Source organism: Trichosurus vulpecula, chromosome 1 (genome assembly GCF_011100635.1).
Source record: "Trichosurus vulpecula isolate mTriVul1 chromosome 1, mTriVul1.pri, whole genome shotgun sequence".
Lineage (NCBI taxonomy): Eukaryota > Metazoa > Chordata > Mammalia > Diprotodontia > Phalangeridae > Trichosurus > Trichosurus vulpecula.
In genome coordinates this window covers 277,875,341-277,896,448 of record NC_050573.1, presented here as the reverse complement: position 1 = coordinate 277,896,448, position 21,108 = coordinate 277,875,341, and the positions used below count along the sequence as shown (strand labels likewise).

General features: G+C 38.3%; 1 protein-coding gene across 1 annotated transcript in view; it reads right to left on the bottom strand.

Moving 5' to 3' along the window:
• Positions 1 to 21,108, bottom strand: part of NKAIN3 (sodium/potassium transporting ATPase interacting 3) — a 451,267-nt gene that overhangs the window by 346,680 nt on the left and 83,479 nt on the right. The window contains exon 4 of the mRNA XM_036744080.1: positions 17,733 to 17,813. Coding sequence (XP_036599975.1) covers positions 17,733 to 17,813 — 81 coding nt within the window. The remainder of the gene's footprint in view (positions 1 to 17,732; positions 17,814 to 21,108) is intronic.

The window sequence follows — 21,108 nt, the reverse complement described above, 5'->3', positions numbered from 1 at the left end:
CTCTGTTCCATGCCTCACAGGTCTATTATTGATATTAGTCATAGTATACCAAAAATATACCATTGTTGACAAAGGATACCAGTTGTGACAGAGTGGAGTATGGATGGAAGAACAAGTCAGTAACTATTTTCATGAACGGCATACTGTTAATTTTTATTATTTTTGCTATTTATCAGTTACATGTAAATCTAAAAGGAATCAACTTCACCACAATGACAAAGTTAATAAATCAGCCCCTGACATTTTTCCATCTACAAGAGTACATTTTTAATATTAGAAATTGAGCCATTAAAATTCCTTTCTTTGGGACATTTGGAGCCATTGAATGTTCATGTTATATAAAATTCATTTTTTACAACCTTTAGATTAAAGTAACTTTGCTGCATGAAAATGGAGTTCAGCTTTTTAAACACTTTGTTTCCCTCCTCAGTTTTATTTCTACTTCTTGTATATTAGGTTCATCTGACTATAATACTAAGTTAAAGTTCCTAGACAAAAATCAATTTTTAAAATGTAGTCTAGTTATTTTGTGATTTAACATGCTGATATCTTGAAATTGGATATCAGGAAGCCACAAGTTAATACAAGAAAGACTGAGAGTTAGATTATGTTCTACTACTTCTTATCAATTTCATTAAATCAGAAAAAAAGATATCGGAAAGCATTGTACCTCTCATGAAAAGTTCCATGTAAGCCTAGAATATAAAGATGGAGACCTTCTGAATTGGAGGCTTAGCAGGATGAGATTCTTGGCAGAGTTGGGGGAGGATGGAGACTCAGAGAAATTCTTTGCTTTAAAACAAAACTGGTTCATTCCCAAACCCCACTCCCTATCTCCTCTCCTTCAGTTGTGAAGATTCATCACTTGTGCTTGGAAAGCTTCGATGTCATGATCCTGACAGCTTCCCGATTGTTCTCTTAGAGAACATTTTCAGACAGCTCACTATATTGTAACCTTTCCACCAGTTTATATATAGCTTTCTTATTACTCTTAGTGATAAGGTTGTTTGTTTTTATTAATGTTTTACTACCATAATGGTGGACTGTCAGCTGGGATCATTGGAGATCCTCAGATTTAGAGTCTGGGAATCTGGGTTGCATTCCCAGCTCTGACACTTAATACCTATGTGACCTTGGACAAATCACCTAACTCACAAGTACATCTATGTTTTTACTAACCTCTAACTGAAATTGAGCATTTTCTTCCATTATGAATGTAGGTACCATTGTTCTGAAAAGGGGTTAGTCTATATGCTTTCCCAGACTGCCAAAGGGGTCCATGACACAGAAAACATTATGAACCCCTGAATTAGATAATCTCTGAAGTCCCATTTATTACTAAAGCTATTAAAAATAAATGATCCTATCAATTAAGGGGTTGAGATTTGAGGGATCATCTAGATGCCTTGATCACCCAGAAGCATCAAGGTAGTTAACTGGATACAGCGCTGGACCTAGAGTCAAGAAGACCTGAGTTTAAATTTGGCCTTAAATATTTAATAACTATGTAACTTTGGACAAGTCATTTAACCCATTTGCCTCAGCTTTCTTCATATTTAAAATGAGGATAATAGCACCTACCTCCCAAGGTTACTGTAGGGATAAAGTGAGATAATATTTACAAAGTACTTTGCAACCTTAAAGCACTATAGAAATGCCAGCTAGTATTATGAGATACTTTAACTAAGAAGCATCACCAATGGACCAAGAAAGGATTATTTTATTATAAAGGAGTTTCATTTGCAGGTAGCTCCTAATGGAAGCATTTCCAATTGCCATAATGATAACCCTCACTTCTTTTTTTTTAATTCTTTTTTTTTATTTAATATTTTTTAGTTTTCAGCATTGATTTCCTCAAGATTTTGAGGTACAAATTTTCTCCCCATTTCTACCCTGATTGCCCCATTCCCCAGTCAGCCTTCCCTTCTATCACCCCCCTTTCCCTCTCCCCAATGCCTTTTGCCCTTACTTTCTTGTAGGGCAAGATAGATTTCTATGACCCATTGCCTGTATATCTTATTTCCCAGTTGCATGCAAAAACAGCCTTTTTTTTGAGCATCTGCTTTTAAAACTTTGAGTTCCAAATTCTCTCCCCTCCTTCCTTCCCACCCACTCTCCCTAAGAAGGCAAGCAATTCAACATAGGCCACACATGTATCAATATGCAAAACACTTTCACAATAATCATGTTGTGAAACACTAACTATATTTCCCTCCATCCTATCCTGTCCCCCTTTATTCAATTTTCTCCCTTGACCCTGTGCCTTTTCAAAAGTGTTTGCTTTTGATTACTTCTGCCATCCCTTCTATTCCCCTGCCCCTTTTTTATCTCCTTCCCCCTACTTTCATGTAGGGTAAGATACCCAATTGAGTGTGTATGTTATTCCTTCCTCAAGTCAAATCCAATGAGCGCAAGATTCACTCATTCCCCCTCACCTGCCCCCTCTTCCCTTCCAATGAACTGCTTTTTATTGCCACTTTTATGTGTGATAATTTACTCCATTCTATCTCTCCATTTCTCCCTCTCTCAATATACTCCTCTCTCATCCCTTAATTTGATTTTATTTTTGTAGATATCATCCCTTCACATTCAACTCATCCTGAGACCTCTGTCTATGTATATTCCCTTCAACTACCATAATACTGAGAAAGGTCTCATGAATTACACACATCATCTTTCTATGTAGGAATGTAAGCAAAACAGTTCCACTTTAGTACGTCCCTTATGATTTCTCTTTCTGGTTTACCTTTTCATGCTTCTCTTGATTCTTGTGTTTGAAAGTCAAATTTTCTATTCACCTCTGGTCGTTTCCCTCAAGAAAGCTTGAAAGTCCTCTATTTTATTGAAAATCCATTTTTTGCCTTGGAGCATTATAGTCAGTTTTGCTGGGTAGGTGATTCTTGGTTTTAATGCTAACTCCTTTGACTTCCGGAATATCATATTCCAAGCTCTTCGATCCCTTAATATGGAAGCTGCTAGATAATGTGTTATCCTGATTGTGTTTCCACACTACTCAAATTTGTTTCTTTCTGGCTGCTTTCAGTATTTTCTCCTTGACCTGGGAGCTCTGGAATTTGGTGACAATGTTCCTAGGAGTTTTCTTTTTGGGATCTATTTGAGGAGGCAATCTGTGGATTCTTTCAATTTCTATTTTGCCCTGTCGCTCTAGAATATCAGGGCAGTTCTCCTTGATAATTTCTTGAAAGATGATATCTAGGCTCTTTTTTTGATCATGGCTTTCAGGTAGTCCAATAATTTTTAAATTGTCTCTCTTGAATCTATTTCCCAGGTCAGTGGTTTTTCCAATGATATATTTCCCATTGTCTTCCATTTTTTTCATTCCTTTGGTTCTGTTTTATAATATCTTGATTTCTCATAAAGTCACTAGCTTCCACTTGCTCCAATCTAATTTTTAAGGTAGTATTTTTTTCAGTGGTCTTTTGGACCTCCTTTTCCATTTGGCTAATTCTGCCTTTCAAGGCATTCTTCTCTTCATTGGCTTTTTGGAGCTCTTTTGCCATTTGAGTTAGTCTGTTTTTAAGTTGTTGTTTTCTTCAGTATTTTTGGGTCTCCTTTAGCAAGTCATTGACTTGTTTTTCATGGTTTTCTCTCATCATTCTCATTTCTCTTCCCAATTTTTTCTCTACTTCTCTTACTTGCTTTTCCAAATCCTTTCTGAGCTCTTTCATGGCCTGAGACCAGTTCATGTTTTTCTTGGAGGCTTTTGATATAGGCTCTTTGACTTTGTTGACTTCTTGTGGCTGTATGTTTTGGTCTTCTTTGTCACCAAAAAATGATTCCAAAGTCTGAGTCTCAATCTGGGTCTGTCTTCGCTGCCTGTTCGTGTTCCTAGCCAACTACTTGACCCTTGAGCTTTTTGGAAAGGTATGACTGCTTGTAGAGTAGAGAGTACTTTGTCCCAAGCTTTAGGGGCCTTGTGCTGCTGTTTTCAGAGCTTTTTCTACACAGCTAGCTCTGCCGCACCAGCACTCCTCCCCCAAGGACTGCCAACCTGGACAGCGACTCAGATCCAAGCAGGGTCTGCACTCCCACTCTGATCCGCAGCTTAATTCCTCCCACTTGGTGGGCCTGGGGCCAGAAGCAACTGAAGCTGAAAGTAGCCCCAGAGTTGTACTACTTCTGTGCTCCCAAGGCTGGGGCTGACCAGGCACTCCTTTCACTCTGTTCTAACAGTTCTACCCACTAACCTTCTCTGTTGTCTTTGGCATTTGTGGATTGAGAAGTCTGGTGGCTGCCATGATTCAGGGCCCTACTACCTGTTCCACCCAGCTCCTGATCTGGTTTGTCCTGGTTTAGCCCAGACTGGCTGTGCTTTGCTCCACTCTGCTCCCAGCTTCCTGTGATAGAACCTTTCCTGCAACCATCCAGGCTTTCCTGGGCTGGAACCCTGGTTCCCTTTGTTATTATGTGCATCCTGCAGCTCTAGAATTCATTCAGAGCCATTTTTACAGGTGTTTGGAGGAACCTGGGGGAGAGCTTAAGGAAGTCCATGCTTTCCAGCCACCATCTTGGCTCCATCCCCCTAACCCTCACTTCTGAAAGGAGAAAACAGGTGATATCTTGCTTTGAAACCTTATGCCAGGGATGGGAACACCTTGAGTGTGGCCTTTTGACTGAGTCTGAGTTTTATAGTACAAATCCTTTAATTACGGGACTGGACCTTGAGGAACTAGAGGGCCACATGTGGCCTCAAGATCACAGGTTCCCCACCCCTGACTTATACCCTTACATCCAGTCTTCGTGGTGACCTAACCAATCATAATTCCTCTTCTTCACTTTCCAGTCTCCTTCTCAAATCTTATCCCTTTTCTTCAGATTCACCTTTGACATACAAGGTTTCTAGAAAATGGTGTATAATCTCAGGCAAGATGTTGCAGAGGCACCTTAATAACCACTTCTGTGGTCAAATGAGCAAACCAAATTACCAAATTCTTATTGGGTGTGTCCTATGAGCAAATCGCCTTAACTGTGCTCTATGAATAAATCAACTCTGAAGAATTTGTTCTCTAATTCTTTATCTAGTCATACTGTTCTGATTTAACAAATATATATTTGAACAGAGTGAGTTTTTCTGAAAGGAAACTAGATTTCAATGCATTTTGTCAATGGGTAGAAATTACTGGTTAACATATTGGATAGCATGCAAGATGTGCAATCAGGAAGACCCGAGTTCAAATCCAGCCTTAGACACTTACGAACAAGTCGCTTAACCTCTCTACGCACCAATTTCCTCATCTATAAAATGGGCATACTTCCAAAGGTTGTTGTGAGGAACAAATAAGTTAAAACATGTAAAATGCTTTATAAATCTGAAAATGCCATACAAATGCTAGCTATTGTTAATATTATTTAAATGGTGTTGATATCTCATGCTGGGATACATTGAAGTGACTCATTTGTTACCTAAAGGGTATCTCAAAGGGTAAAGCAGAACAATTGCATTCTAGCCTCATCTGCTCTTCAACTAAATGTTCATATGTTGTCATTTAATTATGCTGTACTGTTTTATTTTATAAAGATGCCCAGAGGCATATGCTGCCACCCTGTTGTAAATAGAAATGCAAATAAACGTGTTTATCATGCTGCCTTTGATAATCTTGTGAGGTCTCCTAAATGTCACCTGGTATTCCTCTTTGTGTATACAACATGTGAATGATGCCCCTAATTTAAGTTTTCCCAGCAATGAGATCCTATTAGCTAAACATGTCAATTAGCATTGCAAGGAGAAGATATAGGCTCCCAGTGGCATTTACCAGTGTCCTTTTTTGTTCCACATGATGTTTTTCTGGAACTTCCTTAAACTTATTTTTACCATTAAGGTTACTGCTTATGGGGGTCTTCAAATTTCCTTGTGAAACATGGGCAATACTTTATTCAGATTCATAAAAGTTTCATTTGTTTGACTCTCTAAAGAGGTGTTTATAATAATCCTTAGAGTGATGATGGACAGTCATAGCCATGGCCTAACCAGAGCAGTTTAAATGTTACCAGTGACCAGACTAGTTACTAGATTAAAATTATACTTCCCAGGGTTATGGACTTTCAGCTGAAAATGATCTTAGAAGTCACCTAGTCTGACCCCTTCAGTCTATAAATAAGAACAAACCACAAACCAGAGACCCAGAATGGCTAAGTGGCTTGCCTAAAGTCACACAGTCACAGGGGTAGGATTTGAACCTATGTCCTTTGATTCCTTGGAATTAATAAGTAGGTAGTAAAATACCATTTCTAAAAATGCATTCTAAAATGAATTATTTAGTTACTTAGGATTGAATTCACTTTTAAAATACAGAGATTGGAACAAGTTGAGTTAGGAATTTTCTTAGAAAATGAATCCTGAGACACAAAATATAAGTAGATCTTTTAAGAAGCAGATAAAATAAAATAGCAGATTGATTGTAAGTTCCTGAGGGGAAATGTGCCTTTTAATTCTGACATTTCCATACCTTGGCACTTGGCAGTTTACTATATATAGTAACTGTTTAAGTGCTACTGAGAAATTCTCTCTCTCTCTCTCTTCCTCTCTCTCTCTCTCTCTCTCTTCTTCTTCTTCTTCTTCTTCTTCTCTCTCTCTCTCTCTCTCTCTCTCTCTCTCTCTCTCTCACATGCACACACACACACACACACACACACACACACACACACACACTTGAATATGACATGCCTAACAGAGTAAATTGGTGTCAAGTATCCAACCTAGAAAGCCTTGTCTTGAAAACCAGCCTCCAGTGTGATGAAGATTTTGCTTAAGAAACATTCAGAAAGCTAAATTAAGTTAAGGAGCAAAAGTCTTGAGAAAGGATGATGACTTTGTTGGCCCTTGCCAGCTGCTTAGGGGAAGTATTACGCTAAAGCTTTCCAAAGGAGGTCGCTCTCACAGGGAATGGTTTCAACTTAAAACAGCATGGTAAAGGTTCTATCTATTCTAGGCACTTGGGGGAAAACCTTTAAGACTCTTTAATATTCTTGGTATTTAAAGAGCACACCTTCCTGTGCAAACACAATTTCATCCATTGCAATAGCCTCCTAAATGGTCTCCCTGTAACTGTTCTCTTTCTAGCCCTAATCCATCTTCCACACAGGTGCTAACCTGATGTCCCTAATGCACAGGGGTGACTATAATAGATCACACTTACATGGCTTTTTACGTTTATAAAGGGCTCTTCACCCAACAAACTTATGAAGTAAATAGTATATTATTACCCCACTTTTACTGATGAATCTCAGAGAGGTTAGGTAACTAGCCTGAGGGACTATATAGCATTGGAGCTGGCACACAAACCAGGTCTCTGGCACCAAATCCGAGATTTTTTCTGTTATACCACATTATCATCTAAGTCGCCTGACCCTAAACTGTCAGAAGCTCTCTAATCCCTATAAACAAAACACAAATTCCTTAACTGTTCATTTAAGACCTTTTATGTTTTATTGCCCATTTTCCTTTACATGATCATTTTGTTTCTTTATCATTTTAAATAGTATCTTATTTTGTCCAATTACATTAAGATAATTTTTAATATTCATTTAAAAATTTTATTCAAAAATTTTAAAACTATTTTATTTTCCCCAATTACATGTAAAAACAATTTTAACATTCATTTTAAAACTTTGAGTTCCAAATTCTCTCCCTCCCCTGCCCTCTCATTGAGAAGGCGAGGAATTTGATATAAGTTATACATGTGTAGTCACACAAAACATATTTCTGTATTAGTCATGTTGTGGAAGAAAACAAAGAAAAAACCTTAATAAAATAAGGAAAGTAGAAAAAGAATGTTTCAATCTGTATTCAGACACCATCAGTTCTTTTTCTGGGGCTGCATTGCATTTTTAATCTTAAGTCCTTCCGGAGTCCTTTTGGATCATTGTATTGCTGAAAATAACTAAGTCATTCACAGCTGATGATCTTAGAGTATTGCTGTTAATTTGTAAACAGTACATTTCACTTTGCATCAGCTTCTGTAAGTCTTCCCAGGTTTTTCTGAGAGCATCCTGCTCATTATTTCTTATAACACAGTAAATATTCCATCACAATCCCATACCACAATTCGTTCAGCCATGCCCCAATTGATAGGCAGTCCCACGATGTCCAATTCTTTACCACCAGAAAAGAGATACTATAAGTATTTTTGTACACATAGGTCCTTTTCCTTTTAGTTCTGTTATTTCTTTTTGGATATAGACCTATAATGGTATTGCTAGGTAAAAAGGCATGCATAGTATTATAGCCCTTTGGGCATAGTTCCAAACTGCTCTACAGAATGGTTGAATTAGGTCACAATTCCACCAACAATGCACTAATGTTTCATTTTTCCCACATCCCCTCCAACATTTGTCATTTTCCTTTTCTGTCCTATTAGCCAATCTAACAGGTATAAAGTAGTACCTCAGACTTGTTTTAATTTGCATTTTTCCAATCAATAGTGAGTTCAAATATTTTTTCATATGGCTATAGATAGCTTTGATTACTTCATCTGAAAACTGTTCATATCTTTTGATCACACTTATCAATTGGGGAATGGCCCTTATTTTTATAAATTTGGCAGCTCTCTACATGCTTGAGAAATGAGGCCTTTATCAGAGAAACTTGCTTCAACATTTTTTTCACAGTTACAATTGCTAATTGTTTTTTTTTTCCCTCCATCCTATCCCTCTTCTCCTCTCACCCTGTCTCTCCTCAGGAGTGTTTTGCTTCTGATTACCTGCTCTTCCAATCTGCCTTCCCTTCTATTCCCCCCCAGCCTTTTCTTATCCCCTTCCCCTCCTACTTTTCTGTAGGGTAAGATAGATCTCTGTGTCCAATGGAGTTTATGTGTTATTCCCTCTTTGAGCCAATTCTGATGAGAGTAAGGTTCAATCGCTCCCTCTTACGACCCCTCTCTTCTCCTCCACTGTAAAAGCTTTGCCTTGCCTCTTTATGTGAGATAATTTGCCCCATTCTACCTTTCCCTTCCTTTTTTTCCTGTGCATTTCTGTCTCACCCCTGAATTTTATTTTTTAGATATCATCCCTTCATGTTCAACTCATACCTGTGCCCTCTGTCTTTACATACTCCTTCTAACTGCCCTAATAGTGAGAAAGTTCTTATGAGTTACAAGTATCAACTTTCCATGTAGCAATGTAAAGAGATAAGGAAGGAAACTGAATCTTACTAAAAGGTAGAAAATGAGGTAATATCAATACTAAGCATATATGCACCAAGTGGTATACCATCTAAATTCTTAGAGAAGTTAAATGAGTTAGGAAGAAATAGAGAGCAAAACTATACTAGCGGGGGGCCTCAGCTTTCCAGGCTTATTTCACAAGACTCCTTTTATGCATGATACATTTTGACCAAACTTTACTAAAACCTGTTCCCCAACTCATCTTGTCCTCTTTTGCCTTTCCGTTCACATAGTGTTACAGTAAGCACCCTGGCACACCCAGGATGGCCTGCTAGCACTTGGATCTGCTTTTCTAAAAGGAAAGGCAACTTAAAGGGGTCAACAATCTTCTTTTAATTACATTCACTAGTTCAAGGTCAGCACCCTTAAATGTGGAGAAAATACAAGCAGAGAAATTAGCACAAAGATCAACAGACAGGGCTCTAGCTGTCTGAATAAAGTAATGCAACCACCTACATACACCACTGGATTGGAGGAGCACAGATACACCTGAGTATTTGGGGGGATCTGAATAAACTAGGGAATCAAAAGGTCTTTCTCATAAGTGAACCCCCAAAAGCAAAATCTCACCTCAGAGTACATATACACTTTTGGCTAATAGGCTCAGAGCCAGGAGGTATCACAACCCTCATGACTCAATGACAGATTAGCTTAGTACCAAAAGGTGTGAAAACCTTCCTGCAAGTAAGTCTCCCCCTAAGCAAGCTTCCCATTTAAGCAAGTTCCTCTTTAGGCAAGTCCCTCCCCCAATGGGTGCTATGTGACTCAGGATGTATCACAGCTATAATTGAACACGTGTGGTCACGTAGGCCTATTAATGGATGGGGAAGATCTTTCTATTCCATTAACATTACACATAGCCTGTCCCCTACACCTGAAACACACTCCTCTTACATCTCTTTGAAATCCTTCCTTCAAATAACTCAGGTGCCACCACCACAAAAAGTTTTCCCTTCTCCTCAAATTTTCTTAGAAAACTGACTAACCCCTTCCTTTGTCCTTATCACAATCTACTTTGTGCTACAATACTCGTGTCAGGGGCTTTCACATGGTATGAAGAGCCTAGGCCAGGGGTGGGGAACTTGAGACCTCAAGACCATACGTGGCCCTCTAGGTCCTCAAGTGCAGCCATTTGACTGAATCCAAACATTACAGAATAAATCCCCTTAATAAAAGGATTTGTTCTGTAAAACCCAGGCTCAGTCAAAAGGCTTCACCTAAGGACTTAGAAGGCCACATGTGGCCTCAAGGCTGCAGGTTCCCCACCCCTGGCTTAGGTACTCTTTGAAATGTTTCTCACTTCTCTGACCCATTGCTCCCACCTAAAAGACACAGAAACTTCACTACATGACACTAGAGATAGACAATACTTGTTGCAAGCACATGATTCACAAGGTTTGAAGTAAGAGTGATTTTATTTATAAGTTAAAGAAATTTTGTCAGTAGGGCTCACAACAAAGGTCATAGAAAACAATTACATACACTTATAAGCAGTAGTGGGATTCAGCTGGTTCACACCGGCTCGGGAGAACCAGTACCTAATTTTAGTTTGAGTCGGTTGAACCAGTTGTTAGAGGGGCCGGGGCCTGCGCCAGCCACATCAATGGTGGTGGGGGCACCTCTGCTCGGTTCCATGGAGAACCAGTTTTTAATTTATTTGAAGCCCACCACTGCCTCTCAGTAACCCTCTTCCAAAGGCTTATATAGTTATAGTTACTTAAAATCAAGTCCTAGATATGACATTTTCTCTGGTATGCAGTAATAGGCCCAGCTCCTCCTCACTCTCTCCTCCATGGTTCTTCTGGTTATTAAGCATCCAACAAGCATTTCTTAAGCACTTACCATGTGCCAATCACTGTGCTAAGCATTAGGGAAACAGAGAATATAAAAAGCATAGTTCTGGACCACAAGGAACCCACATTGTAATGGGAGTGACAGCATATGAACAACTATGTACATACAAGGTATAGACAGAATAAATGAAAGGCATCAGTTTTTACTCAGCCTATAGCATTCCACAGCTCTCTAGGTATGGCAAAGACAATCCCTCAGCATTATTACTTCTCATCATGGTTCTTCTACTGACCTACAAACCTTCCCTGTAGTTGTAAGTTGCTGGTGGATGGCATCTATCCTTTCTTATAATTTCAACTGATTGTTTCCTACCCAGTCAGATTTCAGTCCTATATCTCTGGGAGAATTTCCTGCCTTGACCAGAAACACTTGGTCTCTCCATGACTTACTGTAAGGGTAAGTACCAACGAAGGATTAAATCCTTGTACTCAGTTCTGCCAATCTTCCAGGTAAGGTTCCTGCCTATAACAAATTGAGTTAAGGAAATTTTGTCAATTAAATATTCTCTCTCCCCCAGATTCCAAGTAGCTAGGGGTTATCTGGAGCTCCTTAACTTCCAACCCCTTCTAATTGTCCCTTTGAGATCCATATGTCTCTCTGGGGTTAACTGGGTAGGCCAATTTAAATTACCCTGAGCTCCTTTCTGAGTCATTCATGGTAGGGGGGATTAATTATATGAAGAAGAAATTAAGTATTTGTGCACTAGGGAAAAAATTCCACCCCTCTGCATGTCATATTCCCTTATTTGATTGTAGGAAACAGAGACTGTATTGCTTTTTTTAAAAAATTTTTATGTTATATAATTACTTACTGAATTACATGATATTACATTGCACCAAAACAGGTAAATGACAGATCCATTAAAAATCAGATATATGTCAAATCATCTATATGTCTCCAATAGTTATTTTTAATGAAATAATTAAAAGGAAAACTTCAAGGAAAAATGTTGATTACTCTTAGAATAGTTGAAACAGATGGAAATGTGCCTGCCCCCTTTCCATATGGCTTCTAATATTTGATCAGAGTTTATGCTTGACCCGATACAGAATTTTTTCACATCAGTCCTTCCCATTTCTATCATTTTCAAGACTATTTCTGCACTGTCATGCAAATTCTTAACCTGAGGGCTATGGAAACTGGATACAGTGAAAACTCTCTCAGCTCACTAATGTACAAGATCCTCATGGCTCCACGAAAAGCAAGTAATAAGGAAATATTAAATAGCCTATAGTGCTAATTTGAGACATAAAAGTAGCCATTAATAACCTCAACCTAATCCCTTTGTAATCAAAGAGTGTGCAGTGCAGTGTAAGTTCTCAAAATCACTTCCTTTTCAGTCTCATAAAAGGCACCCAATGGAAAGGGATATATGGCTCTATGTTCCAAATATACCACGAGAAAGAGAAAGAAAAGCTCCCAAGGGTTCTAAAACAGAAGTAGTAACTTATTAATAGTGCCCTTAATGGTCATAATGAATGACTGAGAAGTACCCTGAGTCGCTTCCAAGGTTGCTTAATTTACTCTCCGGATGAGGAATAGAGGCAGTACAGAAGAAACTATTTCAATTTCAATATTTCAACATCACAGGAAAACATCATGGTCCAATTAACAGGGTCACAGATGTGAGGCTGTTATTTGGATTCTACTTGGTCTACTACCAAGGACTTATTAAATGTCTTTTAAAAAAGTCACTTCATTCAATCTCCCTATCTGCAGTATTTCTATAGTACTGAGTGACCTCAAAGTTCTAAATGTGAAAAATGTTATGTCTTTCAATTTTCCCAAAAGAGAGATTTATGATAGTATATGTGACCATAGGGCAAATCTACACTATAATTTAACAAAAAGGTTTTTACTGACATTGAGCAGAATAGTTTTAAACACAACTTTCAAATTGATGTTTATTGTTTTCTTTCCTTATATCCTCTGAAGTACAACAGGAGGTATTCTAAACCGAAGTATTTCATAAAGTCTCTCCAACTCAGAGACTATGTAAGGCAGAAAGACAGCAGATGTATTAGTGTGAAGAGAGCTGTGGTTTGGAGGCCTAACTGTTCTTGCAACAGTTTCTTCTACTACTGATTGCCTCCCTCTCCTTCCTAGTACTCCTCCTTTTTTCTTGAATTTCCTGTGTCTAGAGCCAGTGGCTTCTGTCACCCATGCAACTTTAATAATTGGTGCCTCCTCATCTGTAATACTGAAAGTGAAATGCCAATGCATAGGGGATGTGCAAGACTCCAACCCTCTTTAACAAACCTCTCGATCCAGCCCAGCCCTTTGGCTGTCCCAATGTGTGGGGTGGTCTTATATAGGAATCATGGTTGCTCATGCTTTAAGTTTGGTGGTTTAGTGGCTCTGGATACTGACTCCAGTGTGTGTGTGTGTGTGTGTGTGTGAGAGAGAGAGAGAGAGAGAGAGAGAGAGAGAGAGAGAGAATGAGAGAGAGAGAGAGAACACGTTTGGATAAGGCAGTTATTGCTTTAATGGAGGAGATAGTATCCCAGATGTCTCTGCTCAGATTTGGAGGGACCAGAGCACTAAAGCTGGGGGCACTGAGACCAAAGATAGAATCTCCTTGGAAGTACTATTATACCAGAAAGGCAGTGTCTCCTCTGTATCTTTCGCAGAACAGAAGTCCTTTCCCACCCTGGGCTTCCATTTCTCACTGTCACTTTGAGTAACAAGCATCTCCCTTTCGGGCAAGTTAAAAGGTGCCCAGTAAAGACCTGTTGATCTTAGTATCACTGGTCCATGTGACTCTTTGGCACATACCTCTAGGTCCCTGTAGTGACTGGGTTGAATGTCTTTAAGAAATAGAGAAAGAAATTGAGAGGAATTTAGGTATGGCCTGATACTTCGAATCAAATGACATATGATGCTGTTTCTCCCTAGCGTGGAAAATAGAGGAAAGGAACTATGTAGTTCTTCTTGTATGAGACACATCAGTGTCTCTTGATTATTTTGTATGGAACATAATATTGTGATTTTCTAGTCCATTAAACACATCTATATTCACATACCAAGCCAAAATCAGATCCCGAAGGTAAAACAAAACCTTATAGATTAACTCTCTTTTTTCAAAAGCTAGGGCGTTGTAATGTTAATACAATTTGAAGAAGTTCTCATCCACTAATAGGCCCATGTGACCTGCCTGAGTCACATGAGCCTGTGGTGGGAGGAGCTTGTGGAATGGGTGGAGCAGGAAGGGGCAGAGTAGAGCTGAGAGGAAGTGAGACAGAGAGCAGTCAGAGCTGGGAGACAGAGACACAGGGAGCAAGAACTAATGTGAGTGAGAGAGGGAGTGCCTTTGCCCTTGTTGGTGGGGAGGCCCTAACAGAGGGAAAGCTTGGGGATGGCGGTGCCCCCTGCATTGATAATGTGTATAGATTCCTTTGTTGCTATGATGGATTTGGCTTTCTGGTATTTGAATAAATGTTTTGGTTTTGCCTTCAATGGAAGAGCCCGTTCTATTTTGTGATTTAGAACTACAGTGGCATATTCACAGCAGCTGTAGCCACTGTGAGTCTCGCGTTGGCGCTACAGACGTCCCTCCATCAGGGAACATAATGCTTGAATTTTGTTTTTACCACTGGAGGGTTTGCCCCAGCCTCTGTAAAGAGTGATCTAATGTATGTAAAACATAGGTTGCTAAGACATGTTTGACATAGAATCGATCCAGCAACTTTTAAAACAGCAAGAAATGATAATTAAGGTTTGCTCTCTGAACTTTAAAACATCTTAAATGAACCCCAAACTGTAGATACTTGAAGAAATAATTTACTATGCAAATTTTCCATCCAGTCTATACAAATTGGACATAATTTAGTACTCAAGGTGAGAAATAAATTCTTTGGGTAGCATTGCTTTGTGGGGAGGAATTCATCTTGAATAAGAGGCCGATAAGTGGCTCAGGGCTGGGCCTTAAGTCAGGAAGTCCTGACTTCAAATCCAGCCTCAATTACATATTAGCTGTGGGACCCTGGGCAAGTCACTTAACCTCTGTCTGCGTCAGATTTCTCATCTGTGAAATGGAGATCATGATAACTGTATCTACATCCCTAGAGTTGTTGTGAGGGTCGAATGAGATAATAATTGTATAGTGCTTAGCACAGTGCCTGGCACAAAGTAAGCACTATATACACATAAGAGTTAAGTTTAATTATAAGTCGTAACCCAGAGTAAAAAACTAAGCCTTAACCACAGAATGCAGGAAGTGAGAGGAAGGAAGGTTGCTTTGTTTTAAATAGTTATTTGTGAAGAAAAAGACAGATGTATGCTGCCTTCTGCAAACAACTACTAGTTTGGGAACTGCATGCATTTCCTTTGACAAAATCACAAATACCCTGCTGTCCTTAAATTTCCCAGTTCAGAGAATAATCACTGATGCTCAAGAGGGTTTAGAGGATTTGACTGAGCTTTAGATTATGTAAGGAAGGAAGAAGGCTCAATTTTGGTTTCCTTGCCTGCTATACACACATTTCTAAGAGGAGGAGCTAAGAATGTAGACCAGGCTTGAAAAAGAAGGGATTATACAAGCAGAGTAGGGAACAATATTAATATATCAGCCAGAAAGCCACTTTTTAACAAGTGCATGCCTTACGTTAGATAAGCCTGGAGTGTCATTTAAAGATCAACCAAAAAATTCCTCATTTAGTTTACACTCTTCTTTTAGAGTGATTCTTAACATTTAGAGATGCATGATCACATTTTACAAGTCCCTCCCAGTCTTAGCACATACAGAAAGAATAAAAAATGATTTCCCAATGTCTTATAAATATTACTTCAAACCGATAGTTAAAACGATAAGACAGAAAACACAAATCAAATCCAAATGTCCTGGGTCTAAATTCAGCAGGTACGACTTCTTATTCAGAAAACCTGAATGGCCAAATGACTTTAAAATTTGTCTAAGATAGTAGACAGACTGGTGTTTACTTATACTGTTTCAGTTATATTGATAATAGAAAATAAATGAATTTTATCTTCAATACATATTCAATTTATTGTGAGAACTGTAGTATGGAGTGGTACGTGAATGCATTTGACAACATAAGAAAATGGTGACCAGTTCTATTTATAAAGTTATCATAGTACAGAACAAAGGGAATCCACCTTTGGAGGTTTTCAAGAAAATTCTCTGGGGGTTTCTCATACCTTGACTCTACGGAGTTCTCTTTACTACAAAATGGACTTCACTAGTACTTTATTTAGATAGAGTCTAGCAACAGTAGGCTGTTTTGGGATAAATTTTTCTCAGATCTTATCTACAAATGCTTGTGGGAGAGGCCCTATGGCCCTCAGAGGACTTTGTGGCATCCTCAAAACAGGACACCTTTACCCAGATATAACTGTGCATGGTAGTAGCCAGAGTGGGAACGTGACAGAAGACTTTACAGAAGAATATAAGCTACCTTGAGTAAATGTAAACAGCAAAAGAAGCTCTAGCTATCTCATGGGAACATTTGCATGTGACCCTGGGCCATACCTAGTATTGTGCCTTCTTTGTTCTGTTTCTATATGATATTTGACCTGGCCTGGGGTTGGTGAGGGTATCTATTATACTATTCTGTCCCCTTGCCACCAAAGACTGGATCTAATGATTAAACTCAACCTAATTAGCCTAATAAATCTACATATATTTATTACCTTTCTTTCTTCGGGGTATCAGTATTCTCTCAAAGAGTTTGCATCCCTATAATTGGCCTACCAGGGCAATACAGATCAGCCCCCCTTACATTTGGCCTTAGAATTGGAGTAGCTGGCAGGAATAATCTGCCCCCTTCAAATCTTGTGTCCTTACAAACTTGTAATGAGAAACCTAAAAAAAATAGCTATGATTTTCCTGTTTTAATGAGACTGCTAAGGTTCTGCTCTGTAGTAACAGATTGTGCTGTTGTATAAGGGAAAAAAATCATTTCAAGTCATGTAAATAAAAATGCAATGCAATCTGCTTTTACATTTGGGTGGCAATCAAAAATATTTTTGCAGAAGTCATAATGAAACCTCTCAACTATCCTAACATTTACTTTTGTGTGGTTGGAAATAAAATTTGTATAAGGCTTCATCCAAGACACTGTCTTCTGTCTGTTCAAGAATGAGAAATATGAATCATTGCACCATAGCCTTTAGTTGCAGTAATAGAATATTCCATTCAAACGTGGAAAGATATCCCTCTTTTTCATGTGGTTCTTCAGAATTAGTATTCCAATAGTGTCGCCAATTTGTTCAGCATGCCATTGCATTAACCTCCTCAATCCCTTTGGTTGCTCCAAGCCCAAGAATACTCAAATACATTTTGCACTCTCCCATTTAGAACTCTAGCTACGTGTCATTATACCTTTTACAACTGAACATATTGACATGTTGAGAGCTGAGTTGCCCACTTGAGCATATAAGAATCAAAAATAAGGCTGTATATTATAAAGGCCCAAATGTGCTTTCAATTATGTATTTATCCACATTTTTCCAAGACAGTTACTTTTTCTCTGAGTTAAGCTAATATATATATATGTATATACACACACACTTGACTCATAAACCATCTCCTTTTAAGGGACAAATACCTGTTTCAAAGACAATTAATCTTCCTCTTGGTTCTGAGATCAATGAGCCAGCAATAAAATTGTATGAATCATAATTGTCATTTGCCAATGCACTTTCTTCACCCCAAAGTTAAAGGTAAGATCAACCCACCTTAGACAGCCCGCCTACTTCTAAATAAAAGCAGATAATGAAAACATTCCAGGTGACCCAGAGGGCAGTCCACACGGTGTACTAGACAGAAGGAAAAAGAGAAAAAGAAGAAAAATGTGAATCTGAAAGGCCCATATACTAAACAGATCAATAATAAGAAATGTCAATAAGCATAAGTCTTCTGGGAAGGAGTAGACAGGGAAAACCCAGGAAAAGATTTCTTATGTAGGTCCCCAAAGATCTCTAGAAATTACAAATCCAATATTCTCTGTAGCTTTTAGTAGATGACAGTAAAGCTTAGATTTATCCTTTAAAGTGCATTACTGGCCTACAGCACAAATAAATCCAAAAACCTTGACTTGATTACTGTTTTCTAAGTATTTTCTCCTTCAATGAACACCATTATCCAAACTCACTGTGGGGTCACCCATAATTTAAAAATGACTTAGGTCTGCCAGGCATTAAAGGCTTTGAGTTAAATACCAGCATCCCCATTGCTCTGATGCAGGAGCTTGTCTGAAAATGGAAAGTTCATTCTTTACAACAGCTCTCTAGGAAAGTGGAGGAGTGCTGTATTTGAAATCAAAGGACTTGGGTTGAAATTGCCATTCTTATATATGATAGCTGTGTGATATTTGGCAAAGCGTGTAATCATTTTGGGCCTCAGTTTCCTCATCTGCAGTAAAAGAGGGTTTGCCTAAATGGTTTCTAGGGCTCATTTCAGCTCTGAATCTATGATACTATCTCCGGTTTAAATATTGGACTTCCTGGCCTAATTTTCCCTGTAAGAGAAGTACAGGGGCAGCTAGGTAGCTCAGTGAATAGAGCAAGGACCCTGGAGTCAGGAGGACCTGAGTTCAAATCCAGCCTCAGACACTTGACACTTACTAGCTGTGTCACCTCGGGTATGTCACTTGACTCCAATTTCCGTACCTTCCCCTTTCCAAAAAAGAGGGGGGGATGTACAGAAGCCTTTTGTTGATTATATGCTAGGTAAACAACGTGGAACCTCACAAAACTTAAGAGGTTAATCAGCAGCGAGGACCTTCAAAATACACATTCTTAAAACCTTAAAAGTTCTTTCCCAAAATAGTCTTCTCAGCATCATAACCAAATACTTAGAGGTGGTGGAACATAATGGACAAAGAAGAGTCAGAAAGAACTGAATCAAAAAGAACTGAGTTTGAATTCTCAGAGATTTAATTCACCCTCTTGTCATATACATGGGGGAATAATAATCACATCTACCCCAAAGGATAACAACAATCACAAAGGATGATGTATATAAAGCTCTTTTCATAGCATTGCATAAATGTGAGCTTTAATATAATATTATTATAGAACTAACTGCATTTTGGGAAATGTCTACCACATCACACTACTTGTAACAAATTAAAGTTTATGACGTTTGGAATGGAAGAAATATTTACCTTGGAAGAATCCTCACCCACAGGAAGTACAAGGCGTGGCCTCTTTGCTTTAAAATTTTTTTTTTTTTACTTTACTCAGAAAATTGTAATCCTTATTTTGCTACTTTATTTTTATTTAATAGGAATAATAATTAAAATTAGTGCTTTCTTTCAGAAGTAATGATTGTTGCCTCTTAAATTATAAATTAGTCTCCTTGCCACTTGCTTCTCACCATTTCATACGTTCATCATACCACTGCCCATAGCAGGGGAAATACCCTAACCCTTGCCTCTATGCAAGTTAAGCTAATTTTTCCTTTAAAGGGATTGGAACCATATTTGAGACTTGGTTGACTGAGAGGACTAAATCTTTACTTCCTGCTTGCTTGAGTACAAAGCAGCCATGAGGAACTCCAGGCACTTTTTGATGCTTAGCTGGTGGAAAATGACAGGCAACTTCCAAAATCAAAATATCAACTACCATGGGACTGTCTTGAATCAGGCCTAGTCCCAAATAGCTGCCATAATGATTTTCCTAAGTCATAAGTTTGAATATAGCAATAGTTAACCTTTCCTTCACCGAACAATAAACTCCAGCGGCTCCCTAATACTTCTAGGGTCAAATATAACCTTTTCTGCCTAGAATTTAAAAGCCTTTATAACCTTTTTCCGCTCTATTATTCTAGCTTTATTATATATTATTCTCTTTCATAGTCGATATGATTCAGCCAAATCGGTATTGTTGCTGTTGATGACAAGTGATACTTTGTCTCTCCCAATTTGGGATTCATTCTTTCATCTCCACATTTTAAAATCTCCAGCTTCCTTCAAAGGCCATCCCAAGTGTTGCCTTCTATTTACCCTCAGGGGCTGGTATCTTCCCTTCCAAATTAGCTTATATTTAATTTTTATTTTAGTTATGGTCATTTATGTACATATTATCTCACCAAATATTCTTTCTTGCTTTATCATACATATAACTCTCCCCCTAATTCCACACCCTGGAACCAGCTGTTCCCTTTTGCAGGGAACACTCTGCCTCCTAGAAGCCCTAATTTCCTTTAAATCTCAGCTTAAGTGCTACCTTCTACAGATCCCCAGCTGATAGTACCATTGTACCCATTTACTTGAATTTATTTTGGCTATATCTTGTCTACACTTCTATATGGGCTGCTGGGTTGTGCAGTGGATAGTGTGCCAGGCCTGGAATCAGCAAGATTCATCCTCCTGAGTTAAAATCTAGCCTCAGACACTTACTAGCTGTGCGACCCTGGGTAAGTTACTTACCCTTATTTGCCTCAGTTCCCTCATCTGCAAAATGAGCTGGAGAAGGACATGGCAAACCACTTTAGTATCTTTGCCAAAAAAAAAAAAACAAATGGATCATGAAGAGTACAAAATAAATGAAATGACTAAACAAACCCATATATGTTCACTCCTCCATTGAATGTAAACTTCTCAAGGGCAGGGACACTTTCATTTTCATCTTGACATTCTCTGTACCTAATATAGTGTCTGGCACATAGTAGGTATTTATTAAATGCTATTGATTTTTGGATTGATCAATTAACATAATTAAAGTATTACTAAGCTATAATCTTGGTCATAATGAATTAATTCTTAAATATCTTCTAGTTTAGAATAGTTATATCTTCTAGTTAGAATAGAAATGTAGACTCTCTATCCATACATGTACATATATATATGTATATATATACATATATGTGTATATACATATACACACACACACACACACACACACACACACACACACACACATATATATATATAAAATTTAGAATAGAAACATCTTCTAGTTAGAACAGAAAGTTACTGGTTTGCATGGAGTGTTTTTCTTCTTTGTCACATGTAACATATGATTAGCCTGAGTTACTTCCTTATCTTTTAATAATATTTGAATTAAAAAAAATAAATCTCTTTAAAATGGCTTTGCCCTTAATTTTCAT